This window comes from Pteropus alecto, unplaced genomic scaffold (genome assembly GCF_000325575.1).
Source record: "Pteropus alecto unplaced genomic scaffold, ASM32557v1 scaffold45, whole genome shotgun sequence".
Classification (NCBI taxonomy): Eukaryota; Metazoa; Chordata; class Mammalia; order Chiroptera; family Pteropodidae; genus Pteropus; species Pteropus alecto.
The window spans coordinates 16,411,504-16,434,346 of NW_006442491.1; the positions used below are offsets into that span (position 1 = coordinate 16,411,504).

A 22,843-nucleotide genomic window follows, 5' to 3' on the forward strand; every position below is an offset into this window, starting at 1 on the left:
CCACTCCTTTTTCGCTGAGGTTGGTCAGGGTTGGGTGTCTGGGAAGAGTAAGAAAAAAATCACAGGGTTGGTGTGGGGTGGAGAGCAGACGAAGCACGGGAGACTGTCCAGGACTGGTCCATGGAGCTGGTAACAGTTCTTTGGTTTCCCTTGCAGGTAACTCTAGTATGTCGCAGAGTGGGTTCTTTGAGGATGCAGGTGAGTACCTTTCAGGTTTGGGTGTGTATACAGAGCCAGCTCCTTGATCAAAAGCCTCTTGGGGACCTAATCCATCTACCTGGGTGCACATGGCATTGACCACTTGTCTCTGGACCTTTGCTGGTTCTGGGATGCCTTTGGATCCTACCCTCCAGGTTGTGGTGTGGTCAGAGAGACAGCTGACACTGCCCTGGACACTGGCAGGTCTCTGGTGGTCCAGTGGCCCTGCCTGGGAGGGCAGGCTGCCCCCTCTCCTGGGCTATATATGGACCATCTGGTGATTTCCCATGGTTCATTTTACAATGCCCTGGTTATCTGACCAGGCTTAGGCCAAGTGTTATGGATGCCCACATCCCTCAGTCCCCGCCCAGCCCTGTGAGGGTGGGGCTGCCATTGTCCCTCTAAAGAAACATAGCTCTGCTTCTGCATTCCCTGTTTGTTCCAGTCTAACTCTCCCTTCCTCCTGTCTGTGGGCTGGCTTTGTGCTGCCTCTCCTGTGCCGGAGCTGGCCTGACCATGAGAGGGGTATTTAGTGGAACAGTGGAGAGAGTGGGGGTGTGCTCTTATCCAGGGTCTCCAGGGCATGATGGCTGCATGTGCCAGGCTGCTGGTAGGTTAGGTATGTGTCTGGGTTATAAGATGGAAGAGGGGACATGGCATCCCAGGAGCCTTGCAGGGACCTGATAGTGTCGACATAGGGAGAGCCCAGGATAGGGGAGAAGGGGGAAGTGTGAGGGGCAGTGTGGGGAAATAGTGGGTGTTAGTGGGGTAACAGGGGGGCTGGGACAGTTCGGGGCTGGAGAACCAGGATGTCTAAGCAAAGCAGGCCTGGAATTGGGAAGGAAGGAGTTTTTTGTGGATATGAGCTCCATGACATATGTGGGAAGGACATCTTTTGACCTAATAGCTCTGCTCTGGGCTCTGAGTGCAGTGCAGACCTGGGGATAGTGGAAGCCTAGCAACGCCTGCCCAGAAAGGACTCAGGCTGAGCACAGGAGGACATGGTGGGAACAGGGCCTAGGATGTGCAGAGGAAACTGGCAGGCAGGAATGGAAGTGAGTCAGGGTGAGTCATTGCCTGGCAGGTGTAGGCGTGCTGCTGACCTGTCCCTGTCCCTGCACAGGTGTTAGGCATTAATGGGGTCCGGGGTACAAAGTCCCCTTTCCCGGGATCACTCACAAGTGGTGAACCATAGGGGACCCACAGGAAGAGGTGCCAACTGGGCCAAGAGTGAGGCAGGGCCCTAGGAAGACTTGCCAGAAGAGGGAGGGTTCTGTGAGCCTTGAAGAAGGCTCTCTGGGCCCTCCACGAAGAGGACAGGAACTGGCATGTTAGGGGTGCTGGCTGACTAGCCTAAGGAAAAGAAGATCAAGGAGGGGAGTGGAACTGGGTCTGAGGGGCCAGGAGTCAGGACAGAGGTAGAAGGGCTGGCTCAGACTGTGATCCCAGAGGATCACAGGGGAGCCTCAGCAGGGCTTGGGGAGGACTGGAACATTTGCATCTCACAAGGAAGCCTTCCTACAGGAGGGAGCCTGTGCTGTGGGGCAGTTGTAGGAACCGAGAGGAAGACCAAGGGCAGCAGACCCTGGATCCTGGGAATCTCAAAGTGCTATGACATGCCCCTTTCCCAACATGGGGGGCGGGCGTAATGGGGAATGGGCTAAGATGTAGCCTCCTGCCTGTCCCACAGCCTGTCAGTCCTGGCTCTATTTTGCTCTCCTGCTTCCTGGGCCTTGTTCGATGTCTGGATCAGGTCTCTCAGCCTTGATGCTTTGCCCACAGGCCCTCCTCAGGGGGAGGTGCTCTAAGACCCTGTGCCAACGAGGTGGGGGAGGGAGTGGTTCTAGATACTGCAGTGCCTCTGGCTTCCCTCGGATCCCATCTGGGTAGCCAGGCAGGTCTGGGTCCTGTAATCTGGAGGTTCTGGGAAGGCAGGGGTCAGGCAGGCCTAACCACATCATTGTACCACGTTCCTGGCCTAAAGTTGGTGGAATGAACAAATTTTTCTCTAGCCAAAGGATATGCGTAGGTCACAACAGTGCAAGGCCCTGGTTCCTGCAGCTGAAGAATGTTGGAGAAAGTTGTTGGGTGGGGGCAACTGGCCAGATGCCATACTCTGAGGGGGGCGGGGCCAGGACTATTTACTCCACCTACCTGGGCCTGAGGCTGCTTTCCTGGCCTACTTGAACCCTCCCTGACCACTCACTGAGTGCACCAAGTGGGACAGCACAGGATCCCTGCTCCTTGGGCTTGAAATCCCTCCTGGGCTGTAGTGCTGATGGCCAGGCCCTCTTGGGGGGTTCTCTCTTGGTGGTGGTTGGGTCTCCAGGCTATTTCAAGTGTGACATGGATGATGCCTCTGAAACCCATGATGAGAGCCTGGGGGAAGAGGCCTTCGACACGGTCAACTCCTCCATTGTGTCTGGCGAGAGCATCCGTTTTTTTGTCAACGTCAACCTCAAGGTGCAGCCCACCCAGGCTGGTATGGGGGTTGTAGCAGGGATAGGCTAGGGGGAGGGCAGGGGACTGGGCACTGGGCAGGTGTGGCCCCACTCCACCAAGAGAGACCTGAAGAGGCAGGCTGGCACCCTGAGCCCTCTCCCTTTTCTCTAGCTGAGAGTGAATTGCCTGATGGCTGCGGGCTCCTCCACACCTCCCGAAAGGTGAGTAGCCCATCAGCAGGATGGGAGACATTCGGTCCTGGGCCACTAGTTGGGGGTAGAGGTGGCTGCTCTCCTGAGATAGCTCTCACTGCTCCCCTCTTGAACTACACAGGGATCTCACACCAGCCCAAGGCTAATCTTCTGGGGCTATGCCTCCTGGAAGGGGATGTGGTCCTGTTAGGCAGGGGCAACCAGGGCCACCACAGAGGAGACGCCCAGGCAGTGACAGCAGGTCTCACTCATGGGTTTTTGTGGGGTCCCCTCAGTACCTGAAGATAAAGGACTTCAGGGAAGAGATCCGAGCGCACCGAGACCTAGATGGCTTCCTGGCACGGGCCAGCATCATTCTGAATGAGACAGCCACCTCGCTGGATGATGTGCTGCGGGCCATGATACTCCGCTTAATCCATGACCCTGACAACACTGAGCCTGACTGCAACGTGGACTCGCTCATGGCCATGCTCTTCACTGATGCCGGTACCCCCATGGAGGGTAAAGGTAAGGCAGACCTCCTCTCCTGGGTAGGGAGGTCAGGGAGGGGGCCTGGCTAACAGCTTCCACCCTGTCCTTAGCCCACCTGCTGTCGGATACCATCCAAGGAATTACTGCCACCATCACAGGGGTGCAGTACCAGCAATCATGGCTCTGCATCACGTGAGTTGCCAGGCCACCACATTTGGACTGCCTATATGTCCCCTTGAAGCTAGGTATCCCATGTCCCTGCAGAGGCCGACCCACCCAGTTTGGAGGGAGACGGTGTGAGCACTCCATCCCATTTGGTCTTTTTTTCTCCCTAAGTCACTGGGAGTCGAAGTTGGGTACTCTAGGTGGGCTCCCCCCACCAAGGGTGGCAACTTTGTGCCCTCCCCTATCCCTGTCAGCTGTACCTCCAAGTCCTTACTGAAGCGGCACGTGTGCATCAGCCGCCTGGATCGCCCGCAGAACTGGGGGGAGAATTCCTGTGAGGTGCGATTTGTCATCCTGGTGCTGGCCCCACCCAAGATGGTGAGGAGGGGTCTTGGTGGCTCCGTTTCCAGGTCGGGGGGGTTCCAGGTTATCTTGCTATCTTCTTGGGGTCATCTCTTCCATGTGTTGGAAGACCCCACAGTCCTGGCCTCTGAAGGTCTCATTCTCACCCTGTCCCTTCATCTCTGCCTTCCTCGGTGTCTCTGAAGCATCCTTGCCAGGTCCTCATCAAGCCCTAATTTCCCCAGAGGTTGTCCAAAAGATTATTATTTCCTTCCTGACTGAAAAGAGATATTTTTTAAAATTATTATTCAAATATTTGGCCTGCCCCGACCTAATCCTTCTTCTAGTTGGCTGACTATAATTTGCTGGCCAAGGATTCCCTATTCCTTCCTGGGCTATTCATCCTCTGGTCAGGGACATCTCGCTTTCGTAGGGGCTTAAGCTGATACAATTTAGGGACTCTTAAGGAAAAGGATTTAAAAATCATGAATAAAAAATGGGTAGGGCACCCAAGAGTGTTTAAGCTTCCAGTAGCTTCTTGCTGATTCTGCCCCTGCTTCTGGTGCAGAGCTTGGCATAGCCCCCTTACCCAGGCTTTCTCTATGCAAAAGGGGTACTGAAGGGAATGTATCTCACTGGGATGTCATAAACATGGTGAGCCTCCTCAAATGTTAGTGTGCTGGCGAGAGAGGAAGGGCATTTAGGGCAGTGGGCAACTCCTGGATCAGAGGGAGTGACAGCAGGCAAAGTGGCCATAACAGTGAAAGAAGCAGTACCCTGAGGGTGGAGTAGCTTAGACTGGTGCCTTGAGACAGCTCAACCAGCCTACACCTGGCTTGTTGAGAGAACAAGCCCGTTCTAAAGATAACAGAAAAGCATAGTGTGAAGTGTAGTGCTATCGCTTTGAGCAGCATGAAGGGGTGGACACTGCCCCCAGTGGACCTAATTTAGGGAGGTGAGAGGTTGCTGTGGTGGAGGCTGGACACTGAGTTCATGGACAGGGTTGACCTTGGCCAGACAGGAGTAAGAAGGCTCAATGGGCCTGGAACCCCTCTGAAAATCAGATAAACCAGCAGACAGTGAAAATGCCACTGGTGAAATGTAGCTGGGTGAACATTTTTCTCTGTCACTGTGATTTCATTTCATTATCTACGATTTGTAGATAATGTCACTTAGGACAAGGCTAATACCTGAGTTTATAAGAACTCATGAGTTTATAAGAAAAATACTAGATTGATGGTAGTTCTAGTGATCTGCCAACTTGGTGGAAATTGTGGCAGGGTCCACTTATGCTTGAATTTTGGGGTACAAAACTTGCTGTCAGTTCAGAGAGAGAGAGTGCCTACCACGTGCTTGAGAACATCCATGCACGCCAAGGGCAGGGCAGGGTGCCCTCTGCTCTGCAGGAGCTGCAGATGTGATTCCCCCACCTCCCACCCCTAGAAAAGTACCAAGACTGCAACGGAGGTGGGGCGCACATTTGCCACCATGTTCTTGGACATCACATTCCGCCAGAAGCTCCTAAAGACCCGCACAGTGGAAGAATTTAAAGAGGCCCTGGTACATCAGAGACAACTGCTCACTATGGTGAACCACGGTCCAACCTCCAACAGAAAGAGCTCCGTCAGCATCCAAAGACATCACCAGGTATGGGGTCAAGGTGGGCCTGGGAGATCAGTACTGGGCATGGGTTGCAGAGCTAACAGGCACCCCTGTCTCAGCCCCTGCAGCTCAAGGACTTTCTCCCTGTGGGGAAGGGCATCTGGGAGGACATTGCTCGCAGGTTCCCTGTATACCCACTGGACTTTACCGATGGTACGTGGCCCCCCAGTCCTTCTGGAGATCTGCCTGTGGCTCAGCCCAGGATAACACATGTGCCTGTCCAGCAGCCCCAAGACACTCTCCATCCTGTCTCCCATTCCTAGGCATTATTGGGAAAAACAAGGCTGTGGGCAAGTACATCACCACCACCCTGTTCCTCTACTTTGCCTGCCTCCTGCCCACAATTGCTTTTGGGTCCCTCAACGATGAGAACACGGATGGGGCCATTGGTGAGGGGCTGGGAGCTGGAGGTCAGGAGGGTGTGCTGGTTGGGGCCTAGGGCTGTGGTGCCTGCCTGGCTGACCACCCTACTTCCTCAGATGTGCAGAAGACCATGGCTGGGCAGAGCATCGGAGGCCTCTTATATGCGCTGTTCTCCGGGCAGCCGCTGGTGGTGCTGCTGACAACTGCACCCCTGGCTCTCTATACCCATGGTACAGTGGGGGTTATGGTGGGGAGATGGTGCCTAAAGTCTCTGGGCCCAGCCTGGCCCTGACCGTCTACTTGTCCCGCTTCCTGCAGTGATCCGTGGCATCTGTGATGACTATGATCTGGACTTCAGCACCTTCTATGCATGGACAGGCCTGTGGAACAGTTTCTTCCTTGCACTTTATGCCTTCTTCAACCTCAGCCTGATCATGAGTCTCTTCAAGAGGTGACAGGGCTTTCCCTGAACTGCTGGGACCCTCGAGCAGGAGGGACACCAAAGCTGGGGATTTGGGTCAGCCTGTATGCTAGCCTCTCAGGCCCTGTAACCCTAGAGGGATTGGGTGCCCCCAGGGAAAAGCCTGGGACTGGTCCTTTTCATGGCAGGAACAGCAGGGCCATGCCAAGGCTCAGGGAAGCCTCCCCTCTTCAACAGCTCACCCTTATCTTACAAGGTATATTATCTCCTGACAGGTCAACGGAAGAGATCATCGCCTTGTTCATTTCCATCACATTCGTGCTTGATGCTGTTAAGGGCATGGTCAAAAGTGAGTGTCTAGCCAGTGGCCACTTGCTGCAGATGGAACTGAGTTAAGGTGGAGGACTGTAGGCTGTGGTGGGGACAGCCAAGAAGCATGCAAGCTAGTTGCTCCCATGGTCCAAGGTGCTCTAGGGAGCTCTGACTGGCAGAGAGCAGTAGCCCCATATGCTAGAGTGACATAGCTGCCCCAGGCAGGATCAGAGGCACTGGACCAGAGGGTGATACGCTGTCAGAGACCAGAGGGACAACAGCAGGGGGTGATGGTGGGTGGATAAACAGGTCAGTAGGGTCCTGGCTAATAGTATAGTCCTCCCTCAGTGGGGGAAGGTCAGCCCCCTCCCACTTCTCCTCCCAGATGCCTTCTCCCCTCAAGGCCCCTCCGCCCCACATCCAGGAGTAAGCTGGGCCTCAGTCTCCCAGAACCCAGATGGCTGAGGCCTGTTGGCTTGTATCCAGTCTTCCAGAAGTACTACTATGGTAACAGCCTTTGGAGCTACAGCGCAGATCACACTTCCCTGAAGAGCCTGCTGGGCCTTGGTGCCAGCCTCAACACCAGCTTCCACAGTGCCCTCAATGCCAGCCTCTTGGCTAGCCCGCAGGGGCTGGCCTCAGTGAGCGGCCATCCCAGTGTTCACACAAGCCGGGAAACGGCTGTGCTCAGCCTCCTTATTATGCTGGGTACACTGTGGTTGAGCTATACCCTCTACCAGTTCAAGAAGAGGTAAGGGGGTAGCTAGGGGTGAGAGGAAGAGGGTATAAGCTCCCAGGCCACACTGATCATCCCCCCTGCATCCCTAGCCCCTACCTGCACCCTTACATGCGGGAGATCCTGTCAGATTGTGCCCTCCCCATCTCCGTGCTCACCTTCTCCCTCATCTGCTCCTATGGATTCCGGGAAATTAAGAGTGAGTTGGGAATGGACCGGGCTGAGGTTGGAGTGGGGTATTCTCATGGGGCTGCAGGCTAGAGCAGGGGTCTGTACCCTGCTGCAGTGAGCAAGTTCCGCTACAACCCCAGGGATAGCCTGTTTAAGATAGCTGAGATGCACTCGCTGTCCCTGAACGCCATCAGCAGTGCCATGGGCTTGGGCTTCCTGCTCTCCATGCTCTTCTTCATTGAGCAGAACCTGGTGGCTGCCTTGGCTAATTCACCAGAGAACAGGTTCGTAGGTCTGGGAAGGGAGGGCTGAGCAGGGTACCCAACCCTCCAAGGGACCAGTGGGTTTCTACATGTGCCCCTGTCTGTCTGCTGCAGACTGGTGAAGGGCACAGCCTACCACTGGGACCTCCTGCTCATTGCCATCATCAACATGGGGCTGTCTCTGTTTGGGATGCCCTGGATCCATGCCGCCTACCCCCACTCCCCACTGCACGTTCGGGCACTGGCTCATGTGGAGGAGCGTGTGGAGAACGGGCACATATATGAGACGTGAGTGTGAGAGCCTGCCTTGAAATCTGAGACGAGTCATGTGGACTCTGAGGTGGGGTAGCCCTGGGCTATATGTGACCTAGGGTGAGATGTGGCCCTGAATGCCCTAGCCTGGGAACAATGCATGACCCGAGGTGGGGGTGGCCCTGTGGACCAGGGCTGGAGGTGATCCTGTGCTCTGGGACCACGCAGGATCGTGAAAGTGAAGGAGACGCGGCTGACCACCCTGGGCGCCAGCATCCTGGTGGGCTTCTCTCTTCTGCTGCTGCCTGTCCCACTGCAGTGGATCCCCAAGCCTGTGCTCTATGGCCTCTTCCTCTACATCGCCCTCACCTCCATTGACGCCAACCAGCTCTTTGAGCGCCTGGCCCTGCTGCTCAAGGACCAGGTGAGGGTCTGGCCCCGAGTGAGGGGTGTGGGTGATAGATATGGCAGCACCAGACCGGCCCATACCTGGTCCCTACTACCCATAGGCCTCGTACCCACCTACTCATTACATCCGGAGAGTACCCCAGAGGAAGATCCACTACTTCACAGGCCTGCAGATACTGCAGCTGCTGCTACTCTGTGCCTTTGGCATGAGCCCCCTGCCCTACATGAAGATGATCTTTCCCCTCATCATGATTGCCATGATCCCCATCCGGTATGAGAGGGTGGACTGCGAGCAAGTGGGGCCAGCTGGGTGGGAGAGTAGAGGGGCTGGGGTGGGTACCTCCTGCCTTCTCCTCCCTGATTAATGCTCATCTTCATCTTCCTGCCTATTTCACCTCTCCTCCAGCTACAAGCTGCTGCCCCGAATCATTGAAGCCAAATACTTGGACGCCATGGATGCTGAGCACTGAGCCTGACTGGCAGGCTCTGGCTACATCACATTCACCTGTCTCCTGGGAGTTCCTAGGCTGGCTCTTTGTGTGGGGAGGTGTGGGTGTCTTTCGGGGTGTTGCTCTATGCTGTGCCCCCTCACAGCTGTCCCAATAAGCCTAGGGCATTTGGGCATTTTGGGGGTTCGGTGGTGTATGCCTACATTTCTCCATTAGCCTTTTGCTTTGGGTCAAGAACACTGCTCAGGGCAGCTTCTACCCAGGGTGAGACTAAGCAGAACGGATTTTCTTTTGATAAAAGAGTCAGTCAGATGCCTGAAAGAAACTATTTCCTTGATTGTGTAAGGAACTTGCTGTGTGCATATTAGAAAATAAAGCTCCTGTTTCTGTGCTTCCATTTGGCCACCTCCATTCCTGTGGCTTTGCCCCATCCCAGCCTCCAAAAGCCACTTCTTAGGGCCCTGGGGAGGGGCAATGAAAGGGACCGATGTTTGTTGAGTACCATCTGAGGGGTGTCACCTCCAAGTCCACACAGTGGGTGTTGGCACAACTGGGAAATGTGGAAGATCCAGGAGGCTGCCAGGAACCTGTAGAGGAAGTGTTCTGAAAATAGCATGTACGAGGGCCCTGAGCAGAGGGCTTGGGTCCAGTGAAGAGTGTGGCTGGTATGGAGAGAGCAGCAGGGCTGACGGCAAAGGGCCGATTCCCAGAGGCAGCTGCAGAGCAGCCTGACTGCAAAACGAAAACAGGTGTGTGGGTCAGAGCGGCAGTTTTGAACTATCCTTCTGTTGGGTGGATTCCAGAATTTATATGTAGGGGGTCTGGAGTGGGGCAAGGGCTGCACCTCGTACCATGGCAGTACTAGTGGGGATGGAGGGAAGTGGAAGAAACCAGATCACAGGATGTGGGGATTGATTTGATGGAGAGGAGACGGTACCATGTTTCTGGCTTGGTCATTTGGTGATTGGCCAGGGTCCATGACAGTTGGCAGCAGGTACTACAGATCTGAGACTCAGGGGAGTGCCCCCTACCCATCCCCCACTCCCATATGTACCTGGGAGCAGCAGCAGTGGTAAGCAGAGCACCTGACTCAGACACCCCATCACATCATCTTATAGGACTTTGTCTTGAAAAAATACACCATAGATCAAAGAAGCAGAAGAGAAGACATCTGCTACATCTGAAACCAAAAAAAGACTAACAGAGATAGAAAGAGATGCTCAAACCCCTCAGTAATCTGAGAAATGCAATCCAACAGTGGAGATGGCACCTTCTTCTTGATAGACTGGCAAAAATCAGAAGGCTGAATGGATGGTAGAGTGGGAGACAGGGGAGCCCTCTTGTCTTCCACTGATAGGGCTCAGAGTGGAGACCGGAGTGCAATCCAGACACCTCACCCTCCAACCTAGCAGTGCTGTTTGTGGGGATGAGTAGCTAAAGTTAAAAAGGGGAACAAAGTGTATTGTGTGTCCAGGACAGAGCCCTGGGGAAGGAGCTGAGTAGCAAACAGAGGGCTGCCCTGCCTCAAACTGCATGTACCTACCCCAACCCACCCATGGGGCATGTAAATCTTCTTTGGGGCCCCCTGCCCAGTAAGTAACCTGGGTATTCCCTGCGGGTGGGGTCATGTCCAGAATCACCAGGAGAGGAGCAGGCAGGCCCCTAGCACTCCGTGTTAGCCCCAGGCTAATATCACCCATCACCAAGGAGACAACTCAGGACAGGCTTGGCTGCCAGTGCTTCCTAGGGAAATAACCCAGCTGGGGAGCCAAGGGATGACGTTCTGTCCTCACCACATGCACTGGCACTGATGCAGTTTAGGGGAGGAAACAAGGGTTAAACCCAAGCCTAGGCCATGCTGCCAGGACTGAGGAAGAGGGCCTAGAGGAGACGTTCTTCTTAGCTACCTATGCATGCAAAACCCTGGGAGTGACCCACCAGCACTGAGGACACCAACCCTTGCTGCACGCAACAAGCTTTCCTGAACATCTTCACGGTTGGTATTTTTTGGTGAGGACACCTCCTCCTCACTGAAGAAACACCTGCAAGAAAAGCAAGGGAGCCCCCCAGGGCAAAATCCCTCGCAGAGAATGGCTTTATCGGGGTGCAGTGAGGGTCTGGGGCAGCTGAGCTGGACCTCCTAAGGGGTTTGGAGGGCCCAGGATGAACACAGCATGTCAACCCAACTGGGATCAAGGACTCCATTCCTGTCCCTGCCATATAAATGAACTTGGCATTATAATCATAAGCCAGTGTTTGAACTGCTCTAATGTATAACTGCACAAGCAGAAGCATGACCCACCCTCAATTCAGGAAACGCCATGGAAACCAGCTGGGCAGTGGCATCACTCACAGGTGGGTAGGCAGCATGGACCTGGCATGGGAAAGGTCAGCCCACAATCTGAGATTTGAATGAAAAGAAAGATGTAACACTCCAGCTAGCAAGAGCATGGGAACACCCTGGACACTGTGCTGCCCCTGTCCCATCACTGCTCTCCCACCCCTCCTCCCCACCTGAGAGGCTCCCTGCTCCTGCCAAAGGAGACTCAGGAGACAGACACCTGCCCAGGGCAGGTTTCAAAGCAAATACATCTAGTTTATTTTGGAGTAGCTTCCAGAATTTTTATTGGCCATATTTTAAAATACTAAGATGGTTTGTGTGGTTCTTTCCCAAATCCTCAGTCCTGCCAAGGCTAGTTTAATACCCAAGGTCCTTTCAAGATCCCAGGCCTGGAGGCTACAGGAGAGACCACGGAATCCGCAAGGGCAAGAGAATGGTGTCCTTTACCCAAAATTTCTCTAAACAGAGCCAGCTGCTCCTCCAAACCTGTGAGGCTCGTCTGGTGAGGCTGTCTTCTCAACTCTCCCAGGAAGTCGTAACCCTGAATTGACATCCTTGGAGGACTGCCTGCCTGAAGGGGGAGGTTTCAGGCTAGCCCTCCCCAGATCCCTGGCCAGCGCACTCATCAGCAGCCCCAGGGGGAGTCAGGCTGCCAAAGAATTCCTGCAGCTCATGCAGGGCCCGGAAGCGATGAGAGATGGCATTCTTCTCAGCTTTGGGCATTTCTGCATACCTAAAAGGCAACAGCAGCTCAAAGAGGGAGCCCAGATCAGGGATGTTGTGCACCCCACTCCATCCCAGAGCCCAAAGCTCAAGAAGTCCCCAGGAAAGGGTAGCAGGGCTACCAGCTCCTGGCAGCCAGAATTAATTTCTTAAAAATCAGATAGTTTTAAATGTCCCTACAGGTAGAAACTCATATTGAAGGATATTAAACTTGCTCCAGTATATCCAAAAGTAACTAAGGGAAGCCAGGAATAGGAGGATAAGCTACGTGTTTGATCAGCTTTGTCATCTGTTGACAGGAAGCAGTAGGGCCTGACAGAGCAAATGCAGCAGACTCCCCTAACACACTGTGAAGAAATGATATGGGACAGACAGTGGCCTGTCTCCCATGCCAGGACTCCAGTGAAGTGAGACTCCTATACCCCAGTGGTGGGCTTCAGATCCAGTATGTGGCCACTAACCACATGTGGCCATTTAAATTTAAATCAATTATAACTTAATAAAAAGTAAGTTCCTCAGTTGCCCTAACCGCATTTTAAATGCTCCATAGCCACATGCAGCTTATTGCTACCAGATTGGGCAGCACGGATGTAGAACATTTCTGTCATCATAGAGCATTCTTGGACAGTGCTCTTTCATGTTGTCCTCAGTTCTGTCTGGCTATTGTGAGGCCTCAGGCCACACCCGCTAAGGGCCTCTCTGGCCTGGAAAACCTGACTCCAGTAATGGTCAACATGTCCTGTGTAAGTAAGTAAGTGTGTGTGTGTGTGTGTGTGTGTGTGTGTGTGTGTGTGTGTGTGTGTGTGGGGGGGAGGGATTAGTGTGAAATACTGAGAACACCTGGCACTGTGGGGGTTTAATGTGGTGCCCACTAAAGGCTACAAAACGTGTTAGCATTTTCCCAAATTAGATGGGGGAGTGGGAAGATCATCCCACAAAACTGTCAGGTATATATACATGACAAGCCAAGGTCAGAGAGGGGAAGCCACTGAAGTCATACAGCTGCTCTGCAGTGAGCTGGAACCCGAGCCCAAGACTCCCAGCTACACCTGGCTGCCTCCCCTACTGTGGACTGAGCCACCAAGATTCCTTGCGTCCACCCCCACAGAGCTGCATCCAGCTGCAACAGCACCCTCAGAGCCTGCCTCCACCCGTATCCGCATGCCTGGACTTGGGCAAGGCGCTGACCCAACGCAGACCACAGCTAGCCCAACCCCACACTCCAGGAAGAAATTGGGCTCCTTACGTCTGCTCATATCCGTCAGGTTGAAAGCAAGGGTCCCAGCCAAAGTCTCGGCAGCCTCGGGGTACCACAATCTGGCCCTGCCAGAAGAAAGGGGAACACGTGTGTCACTTGGCTTGGAATACAGTGGCCAGTTTAAGTTTAGTTTATGAATTTGGTTAAACCCTATTTACTCAAAATATGGTTTCAAGGGGTCCACAGTGCCTGCAAATGTTTGCTAAACACAAATAAAATGCACAGCGGGATGGCTTTCCCCTCACATACGAAGGAACCACGTACTAGATATCCCTGGGGTCACTCTCCATCTCTACAGTTTTGATGAAGTGTGACCTATTGAAGAGAGTCAACTGTGAGAAACTGACAGAAAACATTTTCTCCTAATAGGAAGTTGAGGGCCCTGAACTTTGCAGACAAAGCCATATGTCTGCTACTATTACTGCATTTCTCAAAATGAAAGGGAGATTCTAACAATTACACGAAATACCGTAATATAAATTACTTAGCACAATGTTCAACATACAAACGAGTACAAAAAATACTGGCTGTGACAGGCAAATTCCAATAGGAAAATGTTACAAAGAGAACCAACTGTAGTCCACTGTCATGAAATGCTGTGTTGCCATGAAAGCAAAAAAGTGGGGAAAAAAAAGAGAAGAAAAAGAAAGAAGCTAATTTAAAAAATATAAGAGAGGTAGCAGAGGGTGGGGATTAGCCACACAAATGCCAAGTCATTCAGACCAAAGGCAAATTCTGCTCTGCTAGTGGGGAGCTGTGTGACTGAGACCAGTTACTGAACTACTCTGAGTCACATCCACGTAATACATTTTTTGAACATCCACAGTGAGGCAGGTAGTGTTCTCAGCACTGGGGTCACAGCAGGCCTCACCTTGCCCTCAGAATAAATCTCTTAACCAACACAGGCATCAAACCAGTAAAGAAATTAATGATTACCAAACACAAAGTATCTTAAAAGGAATAAACAGGGGCTGGCCTCAAAAACAGGACAGGATGGGGAGCTCAGAGAAGGCCTCAGGGAGGGGACACTGACTGCAAAAAGGGCTAGGGCGAGAACATTCCAGGTGCAGGACACAGCTGGTGCCAAGGCTCTGAGATGGGGAAGGGCGTGGCATATGTGTTGCTAAAAGAACAATGTGGTTGGGTTCAGAGAGCTCAGGTAAGAACAGAACGTGAAGAAATAGTGCTGCCTTGGGTAAAGTGAGGGCTAGGAAACAACAAAGTGCGTGAAGTGTCTAAAGCTGAGGAGACAATGGGGAAACATGGGGACTGTGGTGACCAGGCCCTATCAATAGGGCCTGTGGTTGTTCAAACTTCCGATTTTTGAGAGAAGATTTCTGTGAAAGTAGCAGACAGCTGCAACTCATTTTAAAAAGTTTAACCCGGTCTACAGCCATGCCACTCCGAACACGCCCGATCCCGTCTGATCGCGGAAGCTAAGCAGGGTCAGGCCTGGTTAGTACTTGGATGGGAGACCACCTAGGAAGACCAGATGCTATAGGCATTAAAAAAAAGAAAAAGTTTAACCAGGCAATTATGAGCCAGCAAATCCACTTCCGGGTATATATCCAAAAGAACTGAAAACAGGATTTCAAGGAAATATTTGTACATCCATGCTCATAGCAGCATTACTTACAAAATGTAGAAGCAATCTAAATGCCTATCAGTGGACATATAGATAATGTAGCACATACATACAATGGAATATTACTCAGCCTTAAAGACTGATGAAATTCTATCATATGCTAAACATGGATGATCCTTGAGGCCATTATAGTAGGTGAAATATATAATGTGTCTAAGTTGTCAAATTCTTAGAAACAGAAAGTAGAATGGTGGTCGCCAGGGGCTGGGAAGAAGGGGGAAGGGGAGTTGTCCTATGGGTATAGTTTCAATTTTGTAAGATGAAAAGTTCTAGAGATCTGTTACACAACAGTGTGTATATAGTTAACACTACTGTGCTGCACACTTAAAAATGACGAAGATGATAATTTTTATGTTGGTTTTTTTTTACCACACACACACAGGAAATCTAACCAGGCAGGGAAACACATCTGTGGTCAACCACTGGTGGAGCCTCTGGGGTGGGGCTTTGTAGGCTACAGTGAACTCTGGATTACATCCTGAGCAAAAAGGGAAAAAGCAGGAGTGAGTGATGTGCCAGAAGGTGTACTCCTGCCACAGGGAGGGAATGGATGGGCTGGGGAAGGAGGGTAGACCAGCCCAGAGGACGGTGTGGACCCTGTGAGAAGCAGCTGAACTTAAGAGAATGAAAGGTAGGCGTGAGGTAATGAAGGGCAGCTGGGGAACAAATGAGCTGGGGGAAGAAGTAACATTCTATGTGAGCACGAAAAGTTGGAAAGACAGTAAGATATTCAAGGGAAGCCATAGCCTTAGCAGTTGGATAAGGAGATTCAATTTTGGAGAAGTCTGGGCTGTAGGTATAGCTTTGGGAGTTGTCCCCTTCAGTTTCTACATCTGCTTCACAAGAGGGTATACTATGCAGAGCTCTGGGTGTCCCAGGCCTCAACAGGTGGGAGGCATTGTGAGTCTCCCTGAAACACCAGCCTCAGGTGTCAAACAGATTTCAGGATTTACAGCACTTCTAGTTGTGCCCAGGGGCAAATGTGGCCAAAGCCCTGGGAACTAACTCTCGCCCTCCCCACTACCTAGATTCTGGGTCACTAGCTCAGGTCGCTGCGCCCTCTGGTGGCAAGCAGGGGAACCAGTGTGGGTACGCACCGAGGTCCGGCCCCTGAACAGGCGCACAGGCTCACTCGCATCTCCACTACTGAGTGCGAATGTGCAGAGCGCATAGGCTGACTTGTCTTCGAACCCTGCCAGGAGCTGATGGAGACCTGTGGGAAGGTGCAGGGAGAACTCAGCACAGTCTGTGCTGGCCAGCCCCCAGCCCTCACTCCCCACTCCAAGGCCCTGGGTTAAAGGGGATGAGTGCCAAATTGGGGGGCTTATACATATTAGTTGATAGGCTTTGTGCTGATAACCCTGGAAGTTGGCTGATGGGGACATGGGGTTCATTATTCTATTGTACTATTGTACGTGTTTGAAATGCTCATTAATATAAAATGTTTTTAAGAACACCTAAAGAGGGAACATTTTGGCCTGTGACTATGGGTGACAAGGTATGCACTCTTGGGGCCCAGGAGGGACAGCCCCCCTTTCAGTCAAAATCAACTACATTTTTCCCACATCTCAGTGCTCCCTGGGGCCAAGTGTGTAGGAAAGTGTAAGCTGCAGGTTATAGATGGGGAAAGTGAGGTGAACAGAAGCTTCATGGTAGGCGTTGGAACCTGAGATTTCTGATTACTAGTTGGGGCCTCTCCCTTAGACAGGGACTCCATGGTGGGGACTGGAACCTGAGGCTTCTGATTACTAGTTAGGGCCTTCTCCTAGACCACCTCCAATTCTCAATTCCCAACAGATCTAAAGGAAGAAATAAAGGGGATAATACCTTCGGGCTTTAACTTCTCCAGAAACCACTTTCTGCAAGGCAAATAAAGACAAGTCAGACAACAGAAGTTATTGGATCTTCTGACCACCTTATTCTTTGGGCTGCATCCCCCAGGGATTAAAGCCCTGGATCAGCCAAAGGGATATGATAAAGAATGTCTCAACTCAAAATGAAGAGAAATCATCCAATAGGAAAAAGGAAATGGAGGCAAACAGGCAATGCACAGAAGAATCAATAATTCAATGAAGGCCTCAACCTAACTGGTAATTAGGGAAATACAAATTAACACTGTATGTGATAACATTTCACACTCTCCAAATTGCAAAATATTAAAAAGTCATAATACTCAGTGCCGGTGAGGATATGGAGCAATGCATACTGAAAGTGTAAGTGTATATGAGTGCTACTGTCTTGGCAAACAAATTGGCAATCCAAAAGTTAAAGATATACATATCTAAGACCCAGCAATTGCACTGCTGTGCATTTGCCCTCCACCCCAGGAAGGGGTATTCAAATTGGGATATTTGTATCCTAGAGATACACAAAGACCTTCTGAGGGAGTCTAGGGCACTAGACAGTTTTAAGGAAATCCATTTTCAGATCTTAATTTCTTTATTTCCTCTTTCCTGAAACTGATCTGCCTATGAATGTACCTCTCCAATGGCTGGGTTCTCCTCGCCCATCTCCACTTACACAATCACATTCTCACACTTTATAAAAGAAAGGCATACCTCTCCCAAATCCCTAATCCTTCCTCAGGAAATCTGAAATATCGGTGTTGATGCCAAGGCAATGAATGACTCTCACTATCACGTAACCAATCATTTCCAAGTTCAAGTGGTTTTGTGGGCAAGGCCCTGCAAGGGGGTGGGGAGCACTCACATGTAGGGGCCAGGGAGGCCCCCGAGGGCATTGAAGCACAGACAGGTGTCCTCCACCAGTACAGGTCCCTGCACCTGAAACATAAGGAAATACAGCCCTGAGACCTGCCACCAACAGGCCCTGCTGCAGCCCTGAATTCCCCACCTACCAAGGCTTGGGCCAGGCCCACAGCTAATTGGGATCTGCAGCAGCAACAGCAGGTAGAGATGCATCTGCTAAGAAGAACAGCCCTTGTCTAATCACTTATCTTCATTTTAAAGATAGGGATACCAAAGCCTTGGCAGATTGTAAAGCCTACTCCAGGCATAGCAACAGGAGAGCTGGGATTCATACTCAAGCAGCCTGATCCTTCAGAAAGTGCTCTTTTTCAGTTCCATAGATATGAGTGCAGGAGTGGGTATGTGTGGGGAGATGTAGGGGAGGAAATGTATGTATCTGAGTATTGGGGAGAATTACGTGTGCAGTCAAGGCTGAGAAAGAAAGGCAGTATTCTAGGGCCAACTGGCCCCAGACTAGCTAGGCCTGGGCAGGTCCTTAAAGTCACAACCAGCTGTGCTCACTCTATGGTTCTCCATGCATCCCCAGCAGGCACAAATCCCAAGCCATCGGGACAAGTGAAGTGAATAGAGGACGCGTGCAGAGCAAGCACCTGGCGAGCTGCCTCCCGACACTTCTGTATGGAAATTTCATCAGGCTCTCCCTGGTACTCCGGCACTTATTGGGAAACAGACATACAGAGAGTCAGATCACAAGCGGACAGAGAAATCAAACCATCTTTTAAAAATAAAACAAAAGAGAGACATACGGTCAATTTTCTGTGCCACCAAAGTACATGGAAACTTATCTCCTAGAATCTGAATGACCTGTTCCAAAATGAAAAAACATTTATCACCATTTGTTAATGATTCCCCATTACTACACAGCTGTCATCCACCATTCTCAACAGGTAACTCTCCTGCCAGTCCACTAAGGCTTACCAAGTCAGGCCCATGAGCCTCACTCCAGCCTTCATGGTCCACCTCAGCAGGTCTCTGTTCATGCTCCCTCATCTCTCTCTTACTTCAGGTCTCTGTTCATGCTAATTGCCCATCCAGAACACCCTTTTCCCTTCTCAATGCTCCCAGAAACCCTACCTATCATCCTAGGTCAGGAATTTTCTATCAGGCATTAACCAGAATCCAGGAGACCTGTGAACTTGGATGAAAAAATACCCCTAGCTGAAATTTAGCATCCCTTTCAACTGTGAATACAGAAAACCAAACTAGCATTAGCAATTCTCATGCCCTTTAAACCTATTAAAATCAGATGTTGTCATATCCCCTTACAATTATAGCAGATATCTCAAAATGCCATTTACAATCCTCATAATATTAAAATTATGATAATTATACATACCGCTAGATTGAATCCTTTAATATATTAAAGTAGATGTAACTGATGATAAATACCTGTAATTTTTTAAAAGTCATCTATCTGCAATATTTCGAGAATTGTACTTCAATAGATTTCCTTTGTAATTCCATTATTTTATTTTGTATATTTAAAACTATTTTCCTGAGAAAGGGTCCATAGGCTTCATCAGTCTGCCAATGAGGTACCATGAGATGATGAAGAGTTAAGACTCCCTGTTCTAGCCCAGCTTCAAGTCCATCTCCTCTAGTGAGCCTCCTCTACCCACTCCAGTCCCTTCTTTTAAATGTGAGAGCGTCATATTCTCAGCTAGAGGCTGACACAGCTTTGGAGTCACCACCATCCTGCATGGGGCTCTGTTCAGGATGGAGCTGCCTGTCTGCTTGACTGGTCTGGCCTCAGGATCTCAAGCCTTTTATCAGCATAGGGCTCTGACTCCTGAAAAGACCACCCTGTCCTGGCACAGAGATACCATCAGCCCCTTTGCTGTGGACAAATGAAGGGCCTCCAAATGACTGCACCCCAATAGTCTGCCTCAGACCTACCTAGTGGGCATTATCCTGATTCCCCACACAGGACCCTGCTTGGCCACAGCTGACGGAGCAGGGAAAACCCTTGAGCCAAGCAAGACCAATCAGGAATAGTGTCTGGCAAAAGCCTCATTGCCTCCTTCACTAAGAGAAAAGGAAGCAAAGACTCAGATAGGAAAAGGGATGATCATCCAGAGAGAACTACAAGACAGGACTGCCCCTCAAGAGACTTTTCAGTTCTGGTGGGGGACCAGGGGACCACATGAGTCACCTGGTGGTTTATGTGAGCTCCCTGACGTCACTATTATTTGCAGCCAAAGATGTTCCATCAACCCCCAGAATCCTCTCACAAGTAGTCACAAAGTCCCTGTAGGCAGCAACAGGATCCACTACAGCAGAGGACCCCAAACCCACGCCCGCCCACCCCCCCCACATCAGTACGGGTTATAGCCTGTTAGGAACCAGGCTGCACAACAGGAGGTGGGCAGCTGGCGAGCTAGTGAAGCTTGATCTGTATTTGCAGCCACTCTCCAGTTCTAGCGTCACAGCCTTAGCTCCATCTCAGATGATCAGGCATTAGATTCTCATAAGAGCACTGGTTCCTGGTGCCAAAAAGGTTGGGAAACACTGCACTATAGGATCCACTGCCTGCCTCCTTCACTCCCCCGCTCATTGTCCCCATTTTGCAAAAGTGGAGAGTGGGAGAGGCTGAGGACATTTTGGACCATGGTGGAAAGTGGATAGCTCAGGTTAGGTGTCTGTCCCACGCCCTGTCCGGCCCCTGCCACCCTCGGCCAGCAGCACGATCTGGATCAGCTCTAGTAGGACGTCGGAAGTCCTGGTTTGGGGTCTAGTTCAATAAGTAACCTTTGGGACAGGTACTAAGGACTCCGCCACTCTCGCTCCCACAGCCCCTGAGATCACAAGCCCTGTGCCCGGGGCAGCCCCACTCTGCACACGCGGCTGTCCCACCCCGGGCGGTTCAACCCCTTCCACACACCTGGGTACTATGCATCCCTGGGGAACCGACTCTCCGTTCCCCCTCCACGCCTCCTCCCGCGTGCTTTCTTACTCCTGGAAGCTCCTTCTCAGCCCTATTTCAGCCAGCCTGGCCACGCGCCATCCCCTCCCGCCTCCAGCCACCTCCTGATCGGCCTCCCACACCCTCCCAGCACCTCCTCCAGCTTTTTGGCGTTCCCCGTGACAAACACAATCTTCTTCCCGACCAAGGAGGTAGCCATGGCGATCCAGGTTTACTGCGCAGGCCCACCGGAAGTCTCTCTACCTCGAGGTGTAGGCATTTCCGGATGGCGGCGGAAGGGGCGGATTGGCTTCCGGCCTGTGATCGTGCGAAGGTATGTTTGAGATTCCTTTTTGAAACAGCTACATCTTAACGGCCTTAGGGGCGAAACGGCCGCGCTGGGCACCTGGAATCCTTCCTCAGAACCCCGGGGACCGGAGTGCCCTTTTTCCAGATGAGCATCTTAGGGCGCCGGACGCTAGAAGAGATGAAAATGGCGCGGCCCCTCTGCGCCTGAATACGGCGGTCTTCCTGAGAGTGGAGGTTGAGTGCTCCGAAACCAGTCTCTCCCACCAAGGGACGACGTCTTCAAGGACCAGAAGAGACTATTCCAACTATCTGCCCCACCGCCGCTTTCGCCCCTCCCTGGGACGGGGCACCGTGGGAAGCAAAGACACCCTGGTCCCCTACCCCGAGGCCAGTGATGAGCGGACACCAACAAGGCCGTCTCTCATAACTTTCCTTCAGGGCAAGGGCTCCCAGACCCAGATATTATCCTGACCTCACCTTCAGCCCCGCTCCTTTAGCTCCTTTTTTGTCCGCCAGCTCAGAACTACTTGACTGAACTTAAATTTGGCATAGCTTAAAGCAAGACCGGTTTTTCACCCATTTCCCAGGCTTGAGACTTAGGTATTTTGATTCCCTCATCCTTCCAGCCTTTCAAATTCATCATCTCTTCTCCGTACCCACCGCCTCAGCCAGATCTTTGCATCCTGAACACAGCAAAGAATAGAATGTGCTCCCAGCAGACCCACCTGGGTGACAGGCCTTAACTCAACGGCTGACTCCCCCATTGGTTAAGTAACCTGGCTCCCTCCTCTAGGGATTCTGTAGCCAAGGGTTAACAGCAAGGGCAGATTAAGGGCCAGCTCTACTAGTGAGACGTCTGTCAAAGGAGTATCAGTACTCTGGAGGTCTGTCAGTGCTTAAATGAGTTATTTTGGTTAATGTTAATGACCTCTGATAATCTCGAATATTTTTTAGACCCCAGATTTTGCCCTTAGGAAATTAAAAAAATTTCGTGCTCTCTAAAAACTTTGCTCAATGACCACAGCGGGAGTTTTGCACAGGCCAAAAGGCTTTACTGTGTCCTTGGGCAGGTCCTGAAGTTTGTGATTCAGTTCCCTTTCCACAATGTGATTTGTGAGGCTTTTTGGAATTGATTTGGGAAGGAGTGGGTTATATTCAGGGAGTGGTAGCCTTCCCTCTATATCATCTGTCTTCCTTCATGAAGTTATAGGGAATCCCCAAGGATGTGGAAGGGCATAGGAGGTTTCTTTCATCAAAGCTGATCTCGCTGTTGAAAGCTTCACCTACATCCTTAGCCTAGGAGGAGCTTGCCAGGGACTGGATACAGGCACCTGGTGTACCACAGACAAGTACCATGCGCTGTGGTTAGTGCAATGATGGTAGGAACCCTGGGTGCTGAGAGAAACCTAGGTTGAAGAGGCTAGTTAGTCAAAGAGCAAGCTGTGGGACCTCACAAAGTGTTATTAAGCAGGTAGTATTGTGAATAGATATTCACTTTAGGTCGACCTCACTCTTAAATCTTAAGGCCTTGGAGCCCAAGAGCTTGTGGGGAGGGAGGAGATATGTGAATACCCGCAGTTACATGCAAAAGTTTGTGTATGTGTGATCTTTAGTCAGAACCTTTAGTTGCAAGTGACAATAATCCTCTTAGGCAAAAACAAAAACATGTATTGATTGGTTTGCTTAACTGATAAGCCAACCTGTAAAGAGAGAGTCAAGTTCTCAGTTGCTCTGAACAGAAAGGAAGGGGATTGCATCATTCATTCATTAAATAGACTATGCTAGAATTAAAATTGTGAATTTTGGGCCCCTTGAGCAAGGGATATGACTGGAATCTCTTTGAAATTGCACTCTCAACTGTGGGGGAACCCAGTTAAGCAAAGAAGGATGATTCTTGTCCTCAAAGGAGCTTGTCAGGTCCTATCATTTCTACCTGAGAAATAGTTCTTGAAATTCTACCTCTGAAACCAGTCCCCTCCTTTCCATTCACACTGCTACTGTCACGAATGCAGCCCTATTCTGTTCTCACC

At 51.2% G+C, this 22,843-nt stretch overlaps 2 protein-coding genes and 1 pseudogene across 9 annotated transcripts in view; 2 read left to right on the top strand and 1 right to left on the bottom strand.

Moving 5' to 3' along the window:
- SLC4A11 (solute carrier family 4 member 11) overlaps nucleotides 1-9,264 on the top strand; it is an 11,144-nt gene extending 1,880 nt beyond the window's left edge. For 3 of the 7 annotated variants that reach the window (XM_015596866.2, XM_025039861.1, XM_015596868.2), the window contains exons 2-20: nucleotides 157-198; nucleotides 2,528-2,680; nucleotides 2,812-2,861; nucleotides 3,128-3,359; nucleotides 3,434-3,515; nucleotides 3,743-3,866; nucleotides 5,274-5,477; nucleotides 5,552-5,645; nucleotides 5,756-5,881; nucleotides 5,972-6,085; nucleotides 6,174-6,306; nucleotides 6,552-6,625; nucleotides 7,075-7,339; nucleotides 7,417-7,523; nucleotides 7,611-7,779; nucleotides 7,873-8,046; nucleotides 8,239-8,434; nucleotides 8,520-8,689; nucleotides 8,825-9,264. In XM_015596866.2, coding sequence (XP_015452352.2) covers nucleotides 168-198; nucleotides 2,528-2,680; nucleotides 2,812-2,861; nucleotides 3,128-3,359; nucleotides 3,434-3,515; nucleotides 3,743-3,866; nucleotides 5,274-5,477; nucleotides 5,552-5,645; nucleotides 5,756-5,881; nucleotides 5,972-6,085; nucleotides 6,174-6,306; nucleotides 6,552-6,625; nucleotides 7,075-7,339; nucleotides 7,417-7,523; nucleotides 7,611-7,779; nucleotides 7,873-8,046; nucleotides 8,239-8,434; nucleotides 8,520-8,689; nucleotides 8,825-8,888 — 2,562 coding nt within the window. In that variant the 5' untranslated portion in view covers nucleotides 157-167 and the 3' untranslated portion in view covers nucleotides 8,889-9,264. The remainder of the gene's footprint in view (nucleotides 1-156; nucleotides 199-2,527; nucleotides 2,681-2,811; nucleotides 2,862-3,127; nucleotides 3,360-3,433; nucleotides 3,516-3,742; nucleotides 3,867-5,273; nucleotides 5,478-5,551; nucleotides 5,646-5,755; nucleotides 5,882-5,971; nucleotides 6,086-6,173; nucleotides 6,307-6,551; nucleotides 6,626-7,074; nucleotides 7,340-7,416; nucleotides 7,524-7,610; nucleotides 7,780-7,872; nucleotides 8,047-8,238; nucleotides 8,435-8,519; nucleotides 8,690-8,824) is intronic. The other 4 variants (XM_025039864.1, XM_025039863.1, XM_015596867.2 and 1 more) reach the window with 2 other exon arrangements.
- Nucleotides 9,265-11,442: 2,178 nt separating this feature from the next.
- Nucleotides 11,443-20,794, bottom strand: ITPA (inosine triphosphatase). 2 transcript variants are annotated; one of them, XM_006921646.3, is made up of 8 exons: nucleotides 20,659-20,794; nucleotides 18,349-18,406; nucleotides 18,193-18,257; nucleotides 17,544-17,617; nucleotides 16,662-16,693; nucleotides 15,932-16,047; nucleotides 13,178-13,254; nucleotides 11,443-11,941 (listed from the first exon to the last, which is right to left on the bottom strand). In XM_006921646.3, exons 1-8 carry the CDS (start codon nucleotides 20,722-20,724, stop codon nucleotides 11,800-11,802), a joined length of 630 nt encoding a protein of 209 aa, XP_006921708.1. In that variant the 5' UTR covers nucleotides 20,725-20,794; the 3' UTR covers nucleotides 11,443-11,799. The 2 variants fall into 2 exon arrangements, with proteins under 2 accessions (XP_006921708.1, XP_015452778.1); XM_015597292.2 differs by lacking the exon at nucleotides 20,659-20,794 and adding an exon at nucleotides 20,484-20,634.
- Nucleotides 14,575-14,693, top strand: LOC112471149 (annotated as a pseudogene).
- Nucleotides 20,795-22,843: the final 2,049 nt, after the last annotated feature.